Source organism: Aureobasidium namibiae, assembly GCF_000721765.1.
Source record: "Aureobasidium namibiae CBS 147.97 unplaced genomic scaffold scaffold_16, whole genome shotgun sequence".
Lineage (NCBI taxonomy): Eukaryota > Fungi > Ascomycota > Dothideomycetes > Dothideales > Saccotheciaceae > Aureobasidium > Aureobasidium namibiae.
The window spans coordinates 470,100-488,173 of NW_013581193.1; the positions used below are offsets into that span (position 1 = coordinate 470,100).

The following is an 18,074-nucleotide window of genomic DNA, read 5'->3' on the forward strand; positions in this document are numbered from 1 at the left end:
ACGCGTCTTTCGAGTAACAAAGCCTCACATTCGGCACGCTTTGCCAAATTTTCACAGGAGTTCAAAGCATGAAAAGCATTCTTGTACTCAGCTGATGGTAATTCCACATCCGCGCCGCAATCAAGCATTCGTTTAACGGTCTTTGTCACGCCATGGTGCAAAGCTGTATGTAGGGGCAGCGTGCCAAGTCTCGAGTATTGGTTGGGATCAGCGCCGTATTCGAGCAGTAAAGACGCAATGGCTTCGCACGCAATGGCTTCACTCAGGCCATCCATCACGGTACCAAGGGGGTTCCCCTTGTTGACATCTGCACCAAGCTCAAGTAGCAAACGCACTGTAGCGTGACGTCTAAATTGACAAGCAATACAGAGTGCAGTGCTATTGGACCCATTTCCTGCGTCGATATCTATGCCGTTGTCAAGCAGCATGCGTACGATGGCCTCATTCTCCTTCTCCGCATAAGCAAGGATGTGGAGTCCGGTATAATCGTATTCGTCCGACACGTTGGCATCAACGCCACTCTCCAGCAGGATACGCACGATCTTCTCATGATTATAAATTACAGCCTTTCGAAGTGCTTGGCCAGAGAAGATCGCATCGTCACCAGCATAATAGGGCCCACGCTTGTCGACAAACATACGCACGAGAGCCTCCTTGCCGTGTCTTGATGCCGCGATCAATAAAGAACAAAATTGATCACGAAGGCTAGAACCTATGATCCCGGAATCTATCAACATTTGAAAGATATCATCGTCTCCATCGTCGATGGCGTCATGGGCGAGGTTTTTGAGGTGCCGTGGTGCAAGAAGATCTGCTGTTGCTAAAAGCTCGCGATCTTGCAAGAGTAGCTTTATTATTAACATCGCTTTCCTCTTTACAGCCAGACCAAGGAGAGCCGGAAACAAACCACGGGTAAATAGCACATTCGATGAGGACACAGAAGCATATTTTAGCAGAAGTTCGAAGGCAGGCGTGTTGGACTTATCAACAGCTGCAAGTAAAGCATGTTTGTACTCTCTGCCACTCTTGTTGGGGTCAGCGCCGTGCTCGAGAAGTAGTTCCAGCATTTGCGTATTCCCTACAGCTACGGCTGCTATGATCGGGAAATCATATCGCCCTCCTTTGGCATTGATTGACTGGCTTTGAGAGACTTCGAGTCGAAAGAGATGCAAGAGATTTCTCTCCGCAAGAATATACAGCAGGCTTGTTCCAGTCCCATAACGGCGTATCTTGAATTTCTCGATATGGTCGTGCAGAAAGATCCACTCTTCGAGAGCGAAGTCCCTCAAGAAGATTGCTTGCGGTGTACCATGACTAGCAGCAAGCTCGGCATGCTTGAAAACATAGCGGATTGAGTAATTCAGGAATGGAAACATTCTCGCGGTCACGTCAGAAGAGTTGACAAGGTCCTCCATCGGAAGGCTAGAGAAGTAGCGCTGACAGTGTTGTTTTAGGGACTCGTGTATAGACCCAGCTGAAGTACTGTTCAGATCCAGTTGAAGCATTGTGAATCCATCTTCCTTCAGAAGAAAATCTCGCACAGATTCGTGAATGAATTGAACAGTCGGCGTTTTATTTCTGGTTGGTTCAGCAAGTCCCTTGGACGAGCTTAGGATGAATCTGCTGATGTCCCCTGGTGCAATATCGTCAGAGTTCTGCGATGTCACTGGATCTGTTTCTGAAGCAGACAATATCGCAGAGTATAGTTCCACAGGACTCAGGGGGCGTTCCGCGTACAAGATCCATCTTAAGCAGAGTATCAGATACTCCATGTTTTGAGAGTCCCTGCCCAGAATATCGCGGAACAATTCATTGAGGTCTTCGGGGGTGTCTTGCAGACATTTGCCGAGAGCGTGCACCTGGCCATGATCGTATGCTTTCTGAAGTATTGGGATAACAAGTACAACCCACAAGAAGATGCCTTGTGACTTCTTCTGGACATCAATCTTTATCTGTTCGACGCGTTTATTGCGCTCGACCTTGAGCTTCGAATTCACGTATTTTGTGATATCATCAGAATGACCTTGTTGGACTTCAAGAGTCAGCTCGACACCTTTGTCAATTGTGACATGCGGATAATGTCGGCTGGAGAAGCACACGAGTAGTCGAATGTTGTTCTCGACTGCACGCTCTCCCAGCTCCTCAAAAAAATTGACCATTTCTCGCACGTGATCCTCGTTGTTTTCACACTCATCAAGCGCATCAACAAAACAAGTTAAAGGTTGGTCCTCGAGTTTCTCAATAGCTTGACGGAAGAGTGACTGGAGGATCTCAGTGGTCCAGGAGTCGGGAGAGATGTCTTGCAAACGAGAAGCTTCAGTTGTGTCAAGAACTGTCTGGAGTCTCGGAACTTTGCTGAGCAATTGAAACAAGAGAGAGCGGTACATCCCGCGTGTAGACTTCTCCAAATGCTCGCCCCTGGCATTGAAGAAATAGGAGATGGCTATTGGACCTTTTGCATCATTCTTGGCTTTCGTGTATGCAAACTTCATGATTGTCGATTTACCAGCCCCAGGCTTCCCTTTGATCCACAAGAAACCATGATGATCCAGAAGCTTTTCCTCGTCTTGCCAGTCCCTATACTCAAATTTGCTCAACAACCACTCGCACGTGGCAGCATGGGCGGTCTTGATCGTTGCGTGACGAGTATCGAGCTGTTCGAAATTCAAGGCATCTAACAGGACTTGTCGTGAACCTGGGCCAATCAGTCCTGAACCAAGTGGTAAGTTAGAGCTCGTTTCGTCTGTCCTGGGCAGGACACATACTGGACTTTGCCTTCCCGAAAGCGATTGTCGACGAACTCTGCTCGATGGTCCGGCATCATCTTGGTCATCGAACGAAAGTGGCCTTTTCCTTGATGGACCCACTGCCGTAGTTGAGTCGTGCGATTGCGAAGTCTAGTGACCAAGAAATGCTTTTGCAGCGGAGGCTGCTGTTGCTGCAGCATAATCTTGCCATCTTTTGTTCTTATGGCTGTCAGCGTAGTCGCAAACGCCTTTGATGATGACACATGGCAGGTCTTCCCATATACCGGCTCCTTCCATCTCGAACCCGATCACGCCGTTCTCACGAGCGATAATGTCGCGATGTTCGCCAGACTTCATAACAGTGGTTGCGCCAATTGTGCCTATATGTAGAAGAGGCGTAGGAACACTTGAAGCGAGGCGCGCGCGACGACTTGGATTTTCCGACGAGTCAGCATCACAACCAAGCGTCTCACAGCTCGACTCCAGTGCCTCCTTACACACAGGGTCGGTATTTGATCGAGACAAGACACAAGGGCATTCTCGTGTTGGAGTGTCTTTTCGATGCATGTGCCGGTATGAAGCTGCAAACAACCTATCATGTTCGACTCCTGGATAGCGCGCCGTGTCACTCTTCTTACTTAGCTCTGCCAGATCTTGCTGTATCTCGCCTTCCAGTTCTTGCCGGATGATTGGGATCTCAAGCTTGCTGAGGAGTCCTCTGATTTCGGGGCTTGGTCTTCCGAGCATGTGCTTGACGCCCTTTCTTGCTTGAATACCGTCTGAATACTGTCTTCCAGTGTAGAATTCGACAATCGAGTCAGAGATGATGACATCCCCGAGGACGATGGTTCTTTCAAGAGGAGCACCACCACACACGCCGACGACGAGAGCCAGTCTGATCTCCTTGAAGCTCAGCCGCACATTGGCAGCGACCCTGGTTGCGCTGTACACGCCCATGCCAGGCATATGGACTAGAACGATATCATGTCGGCCGATGCGCCCGGTCGAGTAGGCGTTGATGTCCCCCTCTTGCTTGCCATATTTGCTGCCATCCTTGTCGTAGCGTTGGTCGAACAGGCTCAGGACAGCGGCGGCCTCCAGGGGCAGAGCACAGATGATAGCGACCCGAAAGTCATCTCGCGATCCAGGACCCATTGAGACTCGAAGCATCAGATGGAAAGTTGATGGCGACTCTGTCGTCAAGTTAGAGTGGTGCGCATACTGGAAGACACAAGTCTTCACCCTTGATCGTGCTCAAGGCGCAGCCGGGTCAGCACTCTGCATCAGCCTCGACGAACAATCACGCGCCATCCTGTGAGGCTTGCATACTGCATGATTGCCGATGCATGATGACTGATCAACGAGCATGGAGTTTTCCCACAAATGTTGAGGTTACAGCGAAGCAAATGTCGTATTTATTGAAGTCTGATTGAACTTCAGAACATGTTTTCTCGCGTCTCTGGTGTCAGTCAACAAACAGGCATGTCTGGCGTGACGACGATTGTTTGATGCATGTCACTGCCCCTCTCCGCGAAATTGCGACCGATCTGGGTTCCGGAGATCAACCATGAGTAGGATCTCCCATCGCTCTTACCTTGCTCGGGCAATGCAGTACACCGGCCAGTCATCTAACCCTTATTCATGTAGAATCTTTACACGTCACTGGCGATGATAGCACGAATTTTCACGCTGGCAAGGGGATTGTACGTGTCTCTACCTCGTTGAGAGCCGCGCAAGCCAAATCTCAACCACCTCCGTACACGCACGTCCAATAGGCGTCAACCTCTGAAAGAGCTGAAAAGGCAATTCAACAATCAAAATATTGGACCGCGAATACGAGAATAAGCTCGATATAACAGCCAACACGTGTGAGGAAAGTGCCGAGTTCGCTCAGGTATCCAGCTACGGACAAGCTGCGGACTCCGCGGGCGCCTTTTCGACGTGTGTCGACTTCTTACATCTCAGTTCCCATCCAACAGTCGCAGTATATACCTTGGGTCCGCACTGCCTGGGATGATGCTGTCGAACCGAATCATGAGATACATCATTCTCTTCCAAGCGATATTCGCTACAGCCGCCCAATCTGCTGCGACCTCAGGATGTCGCAAGCCTCTCCCTGGCTCGATTGAGCGCGGAGGTGCTCGCAACACCAATTCACTGGAATTCGTCACTTCCAATGGAACCGTCCGTGAATACGGTTTACACATCCCGACAACCTACGACGACAATACACCAAGTCCTCTTGCTTTCTCATTCCACGGCCGAACACGAACTTGGCAGGAACAAGAAGAGATATCTGGAATGTCCAACGAAACCATGAATCCGAATTATCTGGTGGTTTACCCGCAGGGTATTGATGAGCAATGGCAGGGCGACCCGGAAGCCGTGGGCTACGACGATGTCGACTTCACTCTCGAACTTCTGGCCAATCTTTCTAGCGTCTACTGCTTGGACACCAACAAAATCTACGCTGCAGGCAAGTCGAATGGCGGCGCGTTTGCTGCAAATGTTCTGGCCTGTCATTCCAAAGCTTCCGGTGTCTTTGCCGCCTTCGGAGGCATCTCTGGGGCGTATTACCAGGGTGATAGCGAGAATGATTGCAGTCCAGGCACAGTACCCATCCCTTGCAATGCCAGCAGATCTCCCATACCGGTATTCACGACCCACGGCGATGCTGACGAAACTATTCCATACGATGGCGGACCTCGCCGCGACCGTTGTCTCCCTAATCTGCCTCATTTCATGACCGAGTGGTCTGAACGCAATGGACTTGGTGCTTCGAACGCGACGTCTTCGCTCTATCACAAAAATGTGGTCCAATACTACTACGGCAACAACAAATATCCAGACGTCAATGCGCACTACCGAGTACATGGTCTTGGTCACTATTGGCCTTCTCTTGCCAACGGAAGCTCGTTCGACGCGACACCCCTTCTTCTGAACTTCTGGGACAAATGGACGTTGGATGCAGTGAGCACGACTCCTTCAGCGACGAGTTCTCCATCAACAACGTTGCCAGCATCTGCCACATCTTCCACCAGTTCTGCTTCGGCATCAAGTGCCGGGACTATTGGGCAAGTCAGTGCCCAACAGTGGGCCCTTGGAGGTCTGGGAGTTTTAAGCTGGCTACTTTTTGCTTAGTTGTTCTATTATGGCAACAGACTATGTTATTCTTTCTGATAGAGGCTTTCTTTCAAAGACGCTCAAGTTGATCTTAGTTTCCTTTGCCTTTATGCTCCAGATATGTATCTTTATGTACATGTAAATGGAATAGATCAAGCACTACACTCAAAGCTCATCCTCAAACGCAGCGTGACAAAATTGTTGTCTCTTAGGTCTATCGTCGCATGATGTTGATAGTGGAAGAAAACAAAAAGCAAAACATACAGCAGCAGGGATTCCCACGTGGTCACCCACCGTAGTACTAATCTGCCGTTCAACTGCTTATGTATGGCAGAGCGGACGGGATGCCCAGTTTTCAGCTGACTGTGGCCGTATGTACTAGAATCACGATCCAGCAAAATTATGGAGTAACTTTTTCACTGGCCACTGGCTAGCATGATATTCAAAACACGAAGTGTCCTGGTCGGACGATACATTCAACGCAGCTGCAAGCAGGCTCTATGATAGTGGCCATTTGGTCCATAGTCATGCACCGAGAATTGGGCGGAAGGCCGGAGCAGCATGGAGACTAGAAAGACCGATGACGGTGGAGGCCATCAGAGTGGAGTTTGAAGTCTCCTCAGGGAAATGCCATTCAGATCGTGTGCCGCGTTCTCTTGCTTCCTGAATCGGGGTCCCAGGGTCGAGTAGAGTCAGAGAAAATTGCATACGTACAAAACGGAACCTTGACAATGGAAGTATGGAGACTTCGATTCAAAATCATATTTCCAAGCCGTCCGAGGGAGAGGTGTTCCGATTTTGGCTGGAGCTCAGGATGTCGACAGGCTCGAGCAGTAGAGATGGCGTGAACGATCTGCACGGTCCGCGGCCGCGGCGATGGTATACCTGTGTTCCAAGATCCGGCAGATAGCACTGGAGATAGAACGGCATATTGACTTGTGGGAAAGTTGTAGTTTCGGCACATGCAGTCTGTTATTTGCGCCTCGAGCAGACGCGTCCCAGCCACCCTAGATCGCAAGAGACGCGCTTGACAGATGATCTACTCAGAACCCAGGGTGCCAGCCCCCATGATCCGACAATGAGGACCCACAACCAGATGAACTCGGCCATTCGTGCACAGGTCGTTCTGGCTCAGTCCAGTACCCAGATTTGGCAGGTCTCGGTCTCGCGTTGGAAATCATCGTGATAGTCGTCTGGAGACCGGGACGCACATCTGACTAACACTTTGAACCAAGATGAACTTGTTCCTACAGGGATTAGTGCAATGTGATGTCTTGGTGAAGAATCAAGTCTGAGCGGTATCGTTTGCCATCGTCATTATTGTAGCAGCGGCAAAAGGAAGGATACAATTTCTCAGTGAGCAGTTGGATAAATATGCCGGGTTGCCGAGAAAAGGCAAGTACGAGCAGAAAGCGCCAACATGCAGTCTCGTTGCTTCCGGGCGTGCTTCCGAGACCAACGGCTACCACGAGTCGTGAAATCCAAGCACCAGGTCGCCGGATTTTGATATATTGTCCAGTCTGGTTAGCAATCGATTTGAAAACTTTTCCGCTGCCCACAATCGGAATCTTGTTGTACCAAGAATGATCTCAGACGTTAGGGTACAGCTTCAGGGCAAGGCAGTCTTCAGAAGTAGACAACGGGTGCCAATGCCGAAATTTTACCTAGCTCTGTGCGAACATTTCAACCCTGCGTCGTTCATAACAGACTTAGCTTGCGGTACGCTCAGCCAGGCGCGAGCAACGGCCGCCCTCGTTTCATCCACAGACTCAATTTTGTGTTACTTGCGCCTCATGGCACGCCATCCGTTCCAGAGATTGGCGGATAAGTTCGCCCACCAATGATGCGACAGAAGCCACCATCTCAACATGCCTCCCAACGAGCTGGAAGGTGTGCATTGCATCTCTCGAAATACTCGAGGTCGGAGATTGAGTGACCAACTTGCTTACCTGTGATCAATATATTGAGTAGAGAGCACCGAGATGAAGAAATCTTCGCTTCGAGGTCGAGATCGTATTCGCGCAAACTGATGATTAAACGAAGTGCACCCCAGATCTCTCTAACACACCGAGGCATGCAGGGCCACGTGAAAGCTCGAGCCTGGTCGACGGCAAGGCCCTTGCGACTAATTGCAAATTCAGTTAGGGGATTAGCGACAAGACACCCGAGTCTCGCTTCCTACCGTCTGCTCACCAATCTTCCTCATGGCCGGTGGCCATGGCTCCATTCGACAATTGCCATTCAGGCGAAGTGATGCGTACACCCTACAAAGAGCGGGACCCTTCCAAGTCTTTGAGGACCATGTGGGCATGACTAGCCAAGTGTGAACGAAGACCTAAGTACGGCAGTGCTCCACGGATAGATTGAGTTTTCTTTATTGGACCTGCTCTCGATTCACGTACATAGGCACACGGGTGTGCCGCTGCCGCATATCAGCCTGTTCCAACCTTGCATCTATACTGTGCATGTCCCTTTGTTCTTTCTTGGACTCCTGATACTCACCCTTCCCATCGGCTATCACGTTCCTTACGCGTCTTGATGCCTACCTCATCAGGAGACCTGCAGCTTGCTGCTGCAGCAGCGGGCTTCACCTTGGGGTAAGTCTCGAGCTTGTGACTTGACCGTTCTAAGCTGACAGTATTCAAGCTTCGGCACTCTCACAACATGGAGGGCTGTCAAACAAACGCAGCAAAACAAGTCACCTCACCGAAGTGCCTTCATCTACATGATCTGGGGAGAGATCCTGGCGAATCTTCTGATTGGTATCCTGGGATGGCTCTTCCTGAACGATGTCCTACAGGCCGAGTACGCTGACCATGATCTTGCGCCATCTGAACGAACGGCTAACATGAAATTGATAGCCCTATCGTGCTGTTCTTCATTCTGTTCTGTTATGTGTTTGAAGTCCAACTACTGCTTCAGATCATCATCAACCGCATTGCCATCATTGTCGAGCGAAGGACTATGGCGGCCAAGCTGAAATGGGCCACTGCCATCTTCATCTCGTTGGTCAATATCTGTGTTATGTGTATCGTACGGCCCTCTACACTCCCGCGTCTCGTCCAAGCTCTAACAACCTTACAGTGGATTCCTGCTCACATGGCCAAACCTCCGAGTCAAACATACGTCACTATCAATAAGTACTGGGATCGTGTTTCGAAAATCCTCATCTGCCTTGTCGACGCAGGCCTTAACTGGTACTTTGACACATAAAGCTTTAGTTATCTTCATGCTAACAACTCTAGGTACTTCATCCACGTTGTCGATGCCCGCCTCGTCAAGCAACACGGTCTACGCAAGTACAAGCCTTTGATTGGCTACTACACTCGTCTTGGAATACTCTCTATTTGCATGGACGTCATGCTTCTTGGCCTTATGGCACTACCCAACCAGGTGGTTTACATTCAATTCCACCCTGTCGCATATGTAAGTCTCGCCCTTGTCTTGTGCTGTCTAGTCTGAAGCACGCTAACATCAACGCTAGATGGTCAAGCTTTACATCGAGATGAGCATGGCAGACCTTATTGTCAAGGTTGCAACCACCTCTGAGATCGATGTCCGTCCCAATCACACATCATCTGGAACGCCATTCCCCGAAAGCAGAACACATCCTCAGCGTACATTCAACGATCGCGACACGGTCAACGGAGCAAAGAACACTGCGCACATCGGTCATACAGGTGTCAGCACGAACAGAGAAGATGTCAAGGGAATCCAGAGACAGACAGAAGTTCAGATCTTCGTTGGAGACTCTGACAGCGAGAATCACAACGACGACCTGGGAAAGATATCATCGAGGAATTCGGCCGAGGACAGCTACGACGATCATGGCGCGCCGCGTTACAACTCGAACAACCCCTTCAGCACTGTACGCGACCAACATCGTCTTTCTGACGAGTCACAGATACCTCTGAAGGATCTGCCCAGAGCTGGCGAAACAGTATAAGCTCGTCCAAGACTCGACACCATTCAATTCTTTCACACACTTTCAATACTCAGTCTGAACCAGACAGATATTATTTCTTATGCATTCATGAATAAATACACTTCCTTTGTCACTACCTAAAATGAGTTCTCTATCAGTATTCCGTGCTTCAGATAGATGATATGCCCACCGCAAGAATGATCAATTCTAGCTCTCGCTTGTTTCCACGCGAAGGATCAATAAGCACTTTCCACGTTTTATGGAAACACGCTCTAGAGTGGATATTCATCATCCACATAATTTGACAGCACTTGACTCGGTGGTCTGTTACGTGCGAGAAAAGCACGGCCCGTGTCCAAGATTTAGCTATTGATCAGCGGGTTCGCTCTCGGTGTCCCGCAAGCGGCAGGGTCCGGTATCAAAGATCGACCTGGAGACGGTGTGCATCTCTGGTTCCTTGTGGTCCCATTGGTTCCAGAGCATGGGCACCAGAGTCTGGTCTAAGGGAAATTGTGACTCGTGGATGGGCAAGAGCTATACTGTGACAGTTTCAATAGTGAGTGGAGTCGAAGGTGAGGCGCAAGTAAGCTTAATACCGAGGCGTCTCGTATTGTGAGATTCACTCTGCGAGCCCTGAGTTCTGAGCACTTTCCACATTTGAAGTACTCAAGATCCGAACATCAGACACAGCAAGAACATTCTCAATCAATCATCTCTTCCAACATGAGTCCCACACAAGGCGACCAAGCATCCACCAACAGAATTGGCAGCACGCCAGCACAGGTAAGTGCAAAATATCGTTTCGGCCATTCTTCTCGTCTACCATTCTGACCCTGTATCAATTTGTAGCGTCATGTCATCTCCGCTGCTCAAGCACAGGGTGTCCTGAATGCTGCTGCAAAGCACGCCGAGACCGTCACCCCGCAGTGCATTGCCATTTGCGACCCCTCTGGCCTTCTGGTCTCATTCTTGCGCATGGACAATGCCTACCCCGGCAGCATTGATTTGGCTATCAAGAAGGCTCGTACCACAGTGCTGTTCAACGGACTGCCCAGCGGTGTTGTCTATGATCTCGCACAGCCTGGTGCCCCATTTTACGGTAAGTCGATGTAGATCTCATTCGCTATTGCACATGCTCACAACTTGGCAGGGATCCAGGAGACCAATGGCGGTCTGGTGATCTTCGGTGGCAGCTTGCCTCTCTACAAGGACGACTTCCTTCTGGGCTCGATCGGCGTCAGTGGAGGCTCTCCCGACCAAGATCTCGAGGTCGCACAGGCTGGTGTCGACTGGTTGACAAAGTCCGAGTAGATCATCGGGTCCCTGAGATCAGCGTGTAGATCTTAAGCAAGAGCATGTTATAGCACCGGCGTTCTGGGAAAGCATTCATTTGATCAGCAATCAATTTCCTTCTGTCCGATCAGCAACCCGGGAACCAGGATGGGCGGCAGTCACAGGACCTATAGAACCAAAGCACAGACAGTATCCAAGAGTCTTGAATACGAACAATCCATCAACAAGCGTCATTACTGTAACCTCCTTTTCTCCTGACTTGATCGACAAACCATGGCCAATCTTTGACCTCACCACTGTGACCCAAAGCCATACTATCTCTCAGCTCTTGCTCAGTGAAGTTGGTCAATCTTGCAGCACTGCCTTGGTAGGCGCCAAGTACTGTCAAGCTATTGCTGGCTATGTTGGCCGCGTCTTGCGCAGACCAAGCAGCCCAAACTGCATGTTCTATGCTCGTCGCTGCAGCTGAGAGTCCATGCGCCCTCTGCAACACGACTGGATAATCCGGTAGATTGTTTCGCCTGGTTGCGTTGTTCTCAGGTGTAGAGAACGTATCTGCCAATGCTGCACCCAAGTGTGGCAGATTGACAAGAAAACTGTGTGACTCGTTCGGGGCGTAGTAGTCGGCGATATCGAAGACTGGGACTTGTTGACCAAGCACGGCTTCAAGGTTGAACTGAGGCACGAGAGGGATGTTGGTGTCCGCGAATGGCAAGACCGCTCGAGAGTGGCTGTGGACAACGCTGTTGATGCTTGGATATCTCTTGTAGATAGCTTGGTGGATCCATATTTCTGAGCTTGGCGACAACGAAACAGATCCGTTCACGATATAAGCTACATTGGAAATGTTCCATTCGAGATAGCCAGCGCTCGAGGTGATGAGCGATGGCGGATCGACAGGATCGAAGAAGAATGTGGTGTTGGTCAGAGGATTGCGAGCAGAGATGTGCCCATATCCAGTCACTAGCGAGAAACAGTCAAGAATGTGGTTTGCTGTGACAAGAGTGCACCAAAGTTGGTCGAGGCTAGACGGCATGATGCGGTGATAATATTCAACTGGAATCTGTCGACAACTGGGGTTGAAAATGACTACGTTATTGGTATGGAGATGCTCTTAAGATATATATCACTTGGCCGACCATTCGGTCCCGAGCTATATGATTGGTGTCACCAATCACGTCAGATCGAGCACATCCTAACTCATGTGTGTACACGCTCGCTTGAAGCTCCAGCACATCATGCAGTGGTAACGTCTTATTTGAGTCTACATCCACGCATGCTGTCGTCACCGAGATGCACTGCAAGCAGTATCGGGGTGGCATACCTATCACTACGCGTGTGACGATGATTTTGAGGACGAGGTTGAAGCCAAAGCTCTCTGTCTCGAGTCGAGGAAGGTGCAGAGCTGTGGAGCCGCGGCTTGGCGACAAGGAAGCTTGGAGTGACTGAGACCTTCTCTCCTTCACAACTGCCAACAATCAAGCCAATATTTCTGGTACCCAGGCCATCAAACTTCCGCAATGGTATCAGACATATCGTCGTGCCCGCTGGAGGTCCTTGAGATGATCGTTGCGGCCGCTGACCCGAAAGACCTGGCCAGCCTTCGTCTTGCCAGCAAACTGTGGTGCGACCTGTCGAGCAAGCGTTTCGGATCAACACGACTTCGACACCTTCGATGTGTGTATTCGCCGTACAGCCTACAGAGTCTAGTAGATCTTACAGCTCATCCGCTCTTTGGTCCTTGTATACAGTCCATCGTGATTGGTACCTATCGTATGAGAAAACATCTTGTGAATACTCAACCACACATACAAGCAAGTCCTGCAAACGTCGCGGCCCTCATACAGTTTCGTTTCCAGCAAAGTGCGCTACCCATAGCCCTGCTCACCAAGGCGCTCAAGAACCTCAATAGACGTGGTGTTGTGCCCAGGATAGGACTATACGAGGATGTGATTTGCGATGCGTCTGGCAAGGCATACTACCGCCGGGGATTTGGCTACAATAAATTGTACAGCTCAGTTGATCTTGCTCGATATGGTCGTTCGCTGGTTGCACAAACTCTTCAGGATCTGGTCACAGTAGGCCAGGAGTCGGACTGTCTTATAAGTGGAATCTCTCTCGATCTCCAATGGAACTCGTCCGATCCACAAGCGATCGACAGGCATATGGGATTGCACCGATTGCTCAAAGAGCTGGCCCTCTATGACACGGACGAGTTTTTGCCACTCAATGACACGAACGGATACATACCTAGATGGGATATGACTGTGAAGCTCACGGATCCATGTGACGAGATTGGACCGCATGTCATTCAAGTATGTAACAAGGGCAGGTGGTTACGGCTGAGATCCATATCAATAGAGTCATTTGAAATTACTGACCTACCGCAACTCGATTCTGCGAGTTTTAGCGAACTCGCTCATGCTGTACATTTCGAGTACCGTTTACAGCGGATATCACTCGAACATTGTTTTGTTGACAGGTCCATCTTTAAGATGTTATGGAACAACTCACGGACCTTGCGACATCTGAGTGTATCCAACACAACTCTATATGTTGACAACACCGAAGATGGAGTCGAACTGCTTGACATTCTCAAGACTGGCCTGGCTTTGGAGACACTCAGCTTGTGCATGCTTAGCTACGAGAGGAAGAGTCGAATTCTTGTAGTTGATGAGAAAGTGGAGAGCAGAGGATCGGAGCAAATTGCTAATATGATTGATGAACTTGTCAAGACTGTTGAGCAAGCGAACACAACGGAGGAACTAAACGAGAGCAATGACAACGAAGCAGTGCACTGTTGTGTCTCTTAATTGCTTGCTTGCTTGCTTGGCGGACGTCGAGAGTGGCCGCGACCTCCTCCACCCACGAGCTTCCTGCTTGGATATTGACTTGCGCACAAGGCTGTTGTTACTTCCAGAGGCTCATCCATTCTGCTGTGTAGGCGCGAAACCCAACATCTCTCTATCGAGCCAACCACGCCTCATCTCAGGTCTGTTCGCGCAGAACACAGTCGAGGACGTTCGGTCACATCCACACCTTACTAGCCGTGAGTCTTTTTGACTTCTTACAATGTCACTACTCTTGTTAAACAATTGTCTCGCCTTGGAACTGATAATGGGCATCATTCGGCATCAGTAGCGTTACTCTGAACCTCACAGCAACAATGTCTAATCCGTACTACTGATGAGCTGACAATATATCAAAGGTGTTTTCACAATTAGCAATCCGAGCCCGTCAAGATCAGGTTTGTTCCTGCAACTCACATGATCCTCTCCTGAGCAGTATACCGTTATCGATCATGCCGACTTCAACCACAAGACGCAAACGCGCCCGCAACATGGCCGGAACCCCTACAAGCAACAAGCGTCAAAAGCAGCGACAGGACTCCCCTGTTTCCGACGGGGATGATCTCGAATGCATTGATGTCACAGGCGAGAGACTGGGCACAAAGGTTAGAATCCTGCAAGAGTTGACTCTATCCCATCCTGACCACGCAATCTGAACAGTTCTGGAATATCGTTGCCGGTTTCATGGATTCAGCACCAACCGCCCAGGGAGCTACCGAGAGATGGCATTACCTCGTAAAGAATGTCTATCTCCTCGGAGAAGCCAAAAAGAAAGAGCAAGGAACCGTCAATGGGTCAATCTCGCGCTCGGCTTTGAAGCTGGTACATTCAGCCAGCGAGGCTCCGCCTCACCAAGTCTCGCACAAGACGACAAAAGCTGCCAAAATTGCGACAGTCTCGGGGCCAGAGAATCCAATTTCAGACGAAGACGAGGACGAGGAGCCTGCTACGGCATCTGATCATCGAAGCCAGACAGCACTCGCTGCACCCCCACGAATGCCCGCTGCCCAACCACGACCTTCAGGCCCCTCGCGCCACAAAAAGAAAGACGTTAAAATCCCCTGCGGCATGGAAAAGTGGCACGCATCGTGGAGCATCTGCATCAAGCCCCATAGTACTTCAGGGTGGGCTGCTGGTATGACTGGTATACTGGAGCATATGTTCTCGTACGAAAGCGTCGATGATCTCGTCAGACTGGCCAACGAACTTTACCGAACCAAAGACACCATCGCTATCAACCGGGCAACCAAGACTCAAGTCGACATCAGAAGGATCAAAAGGCCCTGTTCGAATTGTCGCACACAGCTTCAAAGCACTGTGGAGCGCCATCGGGTCATCCACCATGTCGCAATGCAGAGAAATTTTCGCCTACTACGACCTAGGTCTGGCTCTTCATGAGCTGGAGACTCAGCTCGATCAAGTCGACAAGGTACCGCATGATCAGTTGGAGGGACTTGCTCGTGAGTACCTGGACACCCGAGGTGAACGTGCAAGGAATACCGCTGTCACAAGGATGACATTCCTTGCTCGTCACCTACTCGATGTTCTGGGATATGGTGCATCCAGCGGCCATTCTGAGGAGGACATCAAGGAGAAAACTAGGCTGCTTAAGGCACAGAAGATGACCGCAAAGAACATGTGCTTGTTCGTCAGCGTCTTTGGCGAGGGATCCCTACTGCTGATGCGAAAGTCTGTGTGGCAGTCCACTTTGGACCAAGTCTCGGACAAGACGATCAAGCCATTGCTTGAGAAACTCGTCGGACGCGAGCCAGAGCTCCGAAAGGTGATGAGTTTGGCTGGAAGGGTCGTGAAGTACACGAAGAGCGGTGTGCCAGAGGAGGTGCCCAAAACTATCATCAGAGCCCAGGAGTTGGATGCATGTGCGAGACACAAATTATCGCTGGTCAAATTGTTGGGCCCTGCGAAAGACAAGACAGCTGCTATGGCGATGTTCAAGGGCAACGAGTCTGATGGCCACGAGGATGGAGACTGATGACAAGGAGGAGATATGATGACGGGGACAGCTTATCGAAGCATCATTTTTTTTTTCATTTCTGACCATAGCGACAGCAGCCCTAACAAAAATTGCGTTGCGATGGACTCGAATATGGTTGTTCCCCATTTTCAGAGTCTCCCGACGGGTCTTGTTGCTTCCCCGTGTGCTAAACTTTGTAACTCCAGTGCCCTACGCTTCTCTCTCCTGAGAAGGTGTAGAACACAATGTTCGCTAAAAAAGGCACAGTGGTTTCTAGATCAAAGATGGAACCAAAGAGAGCTTCGGAGACACTATATCTCAATCGATCCAATCCAGGTCTTCAGAACACTGTGCATTTTGGTAGGTAGCCGCGTTACAAACCTTTGCGTACGGGGAGGTGGCATCTACCCATGATGTGTTTCAGGCACATATTATGGGACAGTCAAAAGAATGGGACGAACGATCGAGGCCTTATGTCAGCCACTAAATGAATCTGGGCTCCACCTCACGACAAGGTTGACGCAATAAGTCAAGTTTCGGCTTTCCCGATAGTTCACGCGTACATCAAAGAATAGGCCCGACGTCAATGCACTCGAGATTTGAAGGCCTAATTACACGATGATGGTCAAACAAGCAATGCGCGTTGCAGCTAAACCTTGTACGTGATGCGGCCAAGAGCACTCTGCATCGAAAGTGCAATTTCACGATTGGAGATGCTATAAGACCAGAACTCTTCTCGGACTCAAAGATACCTGTTTCAATCACTCTTTCTCTTTCCAACTCAACATTTCAACTACAGTCACTCTTTGAAAGATGCTCTTTTCTTCCTCAAACGCTGCGCTGGCCGCCGCCGTGGTGCTTGCACCTCTCGCAATTGCTGCACCTGCTACCAGCCCCAACCCCGCTCTCTATGAGAGAGCCTTGAATGAAGGCAAGGGCACTTGGTACGGTGAGAACTGTGGCGAAGAAGCTTGCTGGCAGCAGGGCGCTTGCGCCTTCACCGACTATGTTCTTCCCTCCACTATCGCAGGCTCTACCTGTGTCTCAGAGACCATCTGGGCCAATGGCGCCGATTGTGGTGGGTGTGTCGAAATATCCTATAAGGGTGGTGCTAAGAAGATTGCCATGGTGAGAAATCTCGAATCATGAGTATGGCGTGTGCTGATCCTGTGTCTAGGTCACCAACAAGACCGGTGGCGACAAGAACCACTTGGATATGTCTCCTGACATGTTCTCCCAGCTCGCCAACAAGAACCTCGGCGAGATTCCTATCGAGTGGCAGTTTGTTCCTTGCCCCATTACCGATGGTCTTCAAATCAAGATGCACGGAGGTGCTTCTCAGTACTGGTTCGCTGCCACCGTCTTCAACGCTCGTCTCCGTACCACCAAGCTTGAGGTCAGTGCCGACAGCGGCAAGACCTGGAAGGCGACCACGAGAAACGTCAACAACTACTTCGCACTTTCCGGTAACGGCGGTACGAACACAAAGACTGCCTGGGTCAGAGTTACCTCCGAGAATGGGGATACCGTTGTTGTCAAGGACGTTGACATGACTTCTGGCAAAACCACCAAGGGCACTGCCAACTACAAGGCTTAAGCTGCGTAGGATGACTTTCAAACCTGTGGGTGATGCCAAGATGAAGCCTGATGGAGGTTCTGAAGGAAGACTCTTCGTGGAACAACAGGCTGGACCTTGTTTGTTGTTAGCAAGCATGGAGAGGCGGGTCTGCAATATAGTTCAAACTCTAGGCGCATTCGATATGGAGCCAATTCAAGAACCATGCCCTGGCTGGCAGAACACCAATACCATGACCAACATCTTCCTCCATGCTCATCACTACTGGTGGAAATTTGCAAGTGAAATGTCCGTGATATTCTTAGGCTGAGATGATGGTTGATTGTTTGGCGGCAGCGAACGTCTCTACTATCAAAGTATGGCAGAATCCAAGGTCATGATCTGCAGCTTGTTGTCGTGCAAATAGAAAGAATCCATCAGCGTCGTCTACTCTAACTCGGCCGAACTCAACCGCTCCCTCTGTTTCAACTTTGGCCAAGCGAACAACACCCCCGCACAAGAGAACCTCTACTCGTACGTATTGCACTTCTTCACCAGTATACTCTAATATGCACAGAGCATGTTTGATGTAACCATGGACTTTTGC

General features: G+C 50.1%; 9 protein-coding genes across 9 annotated transcripts; 6 read left to right on the forward strand and 3 right to left on the reverse strand.

The window, feature by feature from the left end:
• Positions 1–1,067: 1,067 nt before the first annotated feature.
• Positions 1,068–2,681, reverse strand: M436DRAFT_18162 (uncharacterized protein; the record flags this gene model as incomplete). Its single annotated transcript, XM_013569045.1, has 1 exon — positions 1,068–2,681. A coding segment is annotated over one exon (1,614 nt), but the record flags the coding sequence as incomplete, so codon positions are not given.
• A 216-nt stretch (positions 2,682–2,897) lies between these two features.
• Positions 2,898–3,902, reverse strand: M436DRAFT_53744 (purine and uridine phosphorylase; the record flags this gene model as incomplete). The annotated part of the gene is made up of 1 exon (XM_013569134.1): positions 2,898–3,902. One exon carries the CDS (start codon positions 3,900–3,902, stop codon positions 2,898–2,900), a length of 1,005 nt encoding a protein of 334 aa, XP_013424588.1.
• Positions 3,903–4,781: 879 nt separating this feature from the next.
• M436DRAFT_53764 (alpha/beta-hydrolase) lies at positions 4,782–5,888 on the forward strand (the record flags this gene model as incomplete). The annotated part of the gene is made up of 1 exon (XM_013569139.1): positions 4,782–5,888. One exon carries the CDS (start codon positions 4,782–4,784, stop codon positions 5,886–5,888), a length of 1,107 nt encoding a protein of 368 aa, XP_013424593.1.
• A 2,520-nt stretch (positions 5,889–8,408) lies between these two features.
• Positions 8,409–9,816, forward strand: M436DRAFT_53818 (uncharacterized protein; the record flags this gene model as incomplete). The annotated part of the gene is made up of 6 exons (XM_013569151.1): positions 8,409–8,467; positions 8,517–8,675; positions 8,732–8,903; positions 8,955–9,067; positions 9,116–9,296; positions 9,355–9,816. The coding sequence occupies 6 exons, from the start codon at positions 8,409–8,411 to the stop codon at positions 9,814–9,816; spliced, it is 1,146 nt and encodes a 381-aa protein (XP_013424605.1).
• A 702-nt stretch (positions 9,817–10,518) lies between these two features.
• On the forward strand, positions 10,519–11,106 carry M436DRAFT_75329 (DUF336-domain-containing protein; the record flags this gene model as incomplete). The annotated part of the gene is made up of 3 exons (XM_013569270.1): positions 10,519–10,578; positions 10,645–10,894; positions 10,946–11,106. The coding sequence occupies 3 exons, from the start codon at positions 10,519–10,521 to the stop codon at positions 11,104–11,106; spliced, it is 471 nt and encodes a 156-aa protein (XP_013424724.1).
• A 202-nt stretch (positions 11,107–11,308) lies between these two features.
• Positions 11,309–12,124, reverse strand: M436DRAFT_66407 (arad-like aldolase/epimerase; the record flags this gene model as incomplete). Its single annotated transcript, XM_013569205.1, has 1 exon — positions 11,309–12,124. The coding sequence occupies one exon, from the start codon at positions 12,122–12,124 to the stop codon at positions 11,309–11,311; it is 816 nt and encodes a 271-aa protein (XP_013424659.1).
• Positions 12,125–12,608: 484 nt separating this feature from the next.
• M436DRAFT_53400 (uncharacterized protein) lies at positions 12,609–12,911 on the forward strand (the record flags this gene model as incomplete). The annotated part of the gene is made up of 1 exon (XM_013569069.1): positions 12,609–12,911. A coding segment is annotated over one exon (303 nt), but the record flags the coding sequence as incomplete, so codon positions are not given.
• Positions 12,912–14,389: 1,478 nt separating this feature from the next.
• M436DRAFT_84593 (uncharacterized protein) lies at positions 14,390–15,930 on the forward strand (the record flags this gene model as incomplete). Its single annotated transcript, XM_013569271.1, has 3 exons — positions 14,390–14,542; positions 14,598–15,072; positions 15,131–15,930. The coding sequence occupies 3 exons, from the start codon at positions 14,390–14,392 to the stop codon at positions 15,928–15,930; spliced, it is 1,428 nt and encodes a 475-aa protein (XP_013424725.1).
• A 795-nt stretch (positions 15,931–16,725) lies between these two features.
• M436DRAFT_84594 (barwin-like endoglucanase) lies at positions 16,726–17,509 on the forward strand (the record flags this gene model as incomplete). The annotated part of the gene is made up of 2 exons (XM_013569272.1): positions 16,726–17,040; positions 17,090–17,509. The coding sequence occupies 2 exons, from the start codon at positions 16,726–16,728 to the stop codon at positions 17,507–17,509; spliced, it is 735 nt and encodes a 244-aa protein (XP_013424726.1).
• Positions 17,510–18,074: the final 565 nt, after the last annotated feature.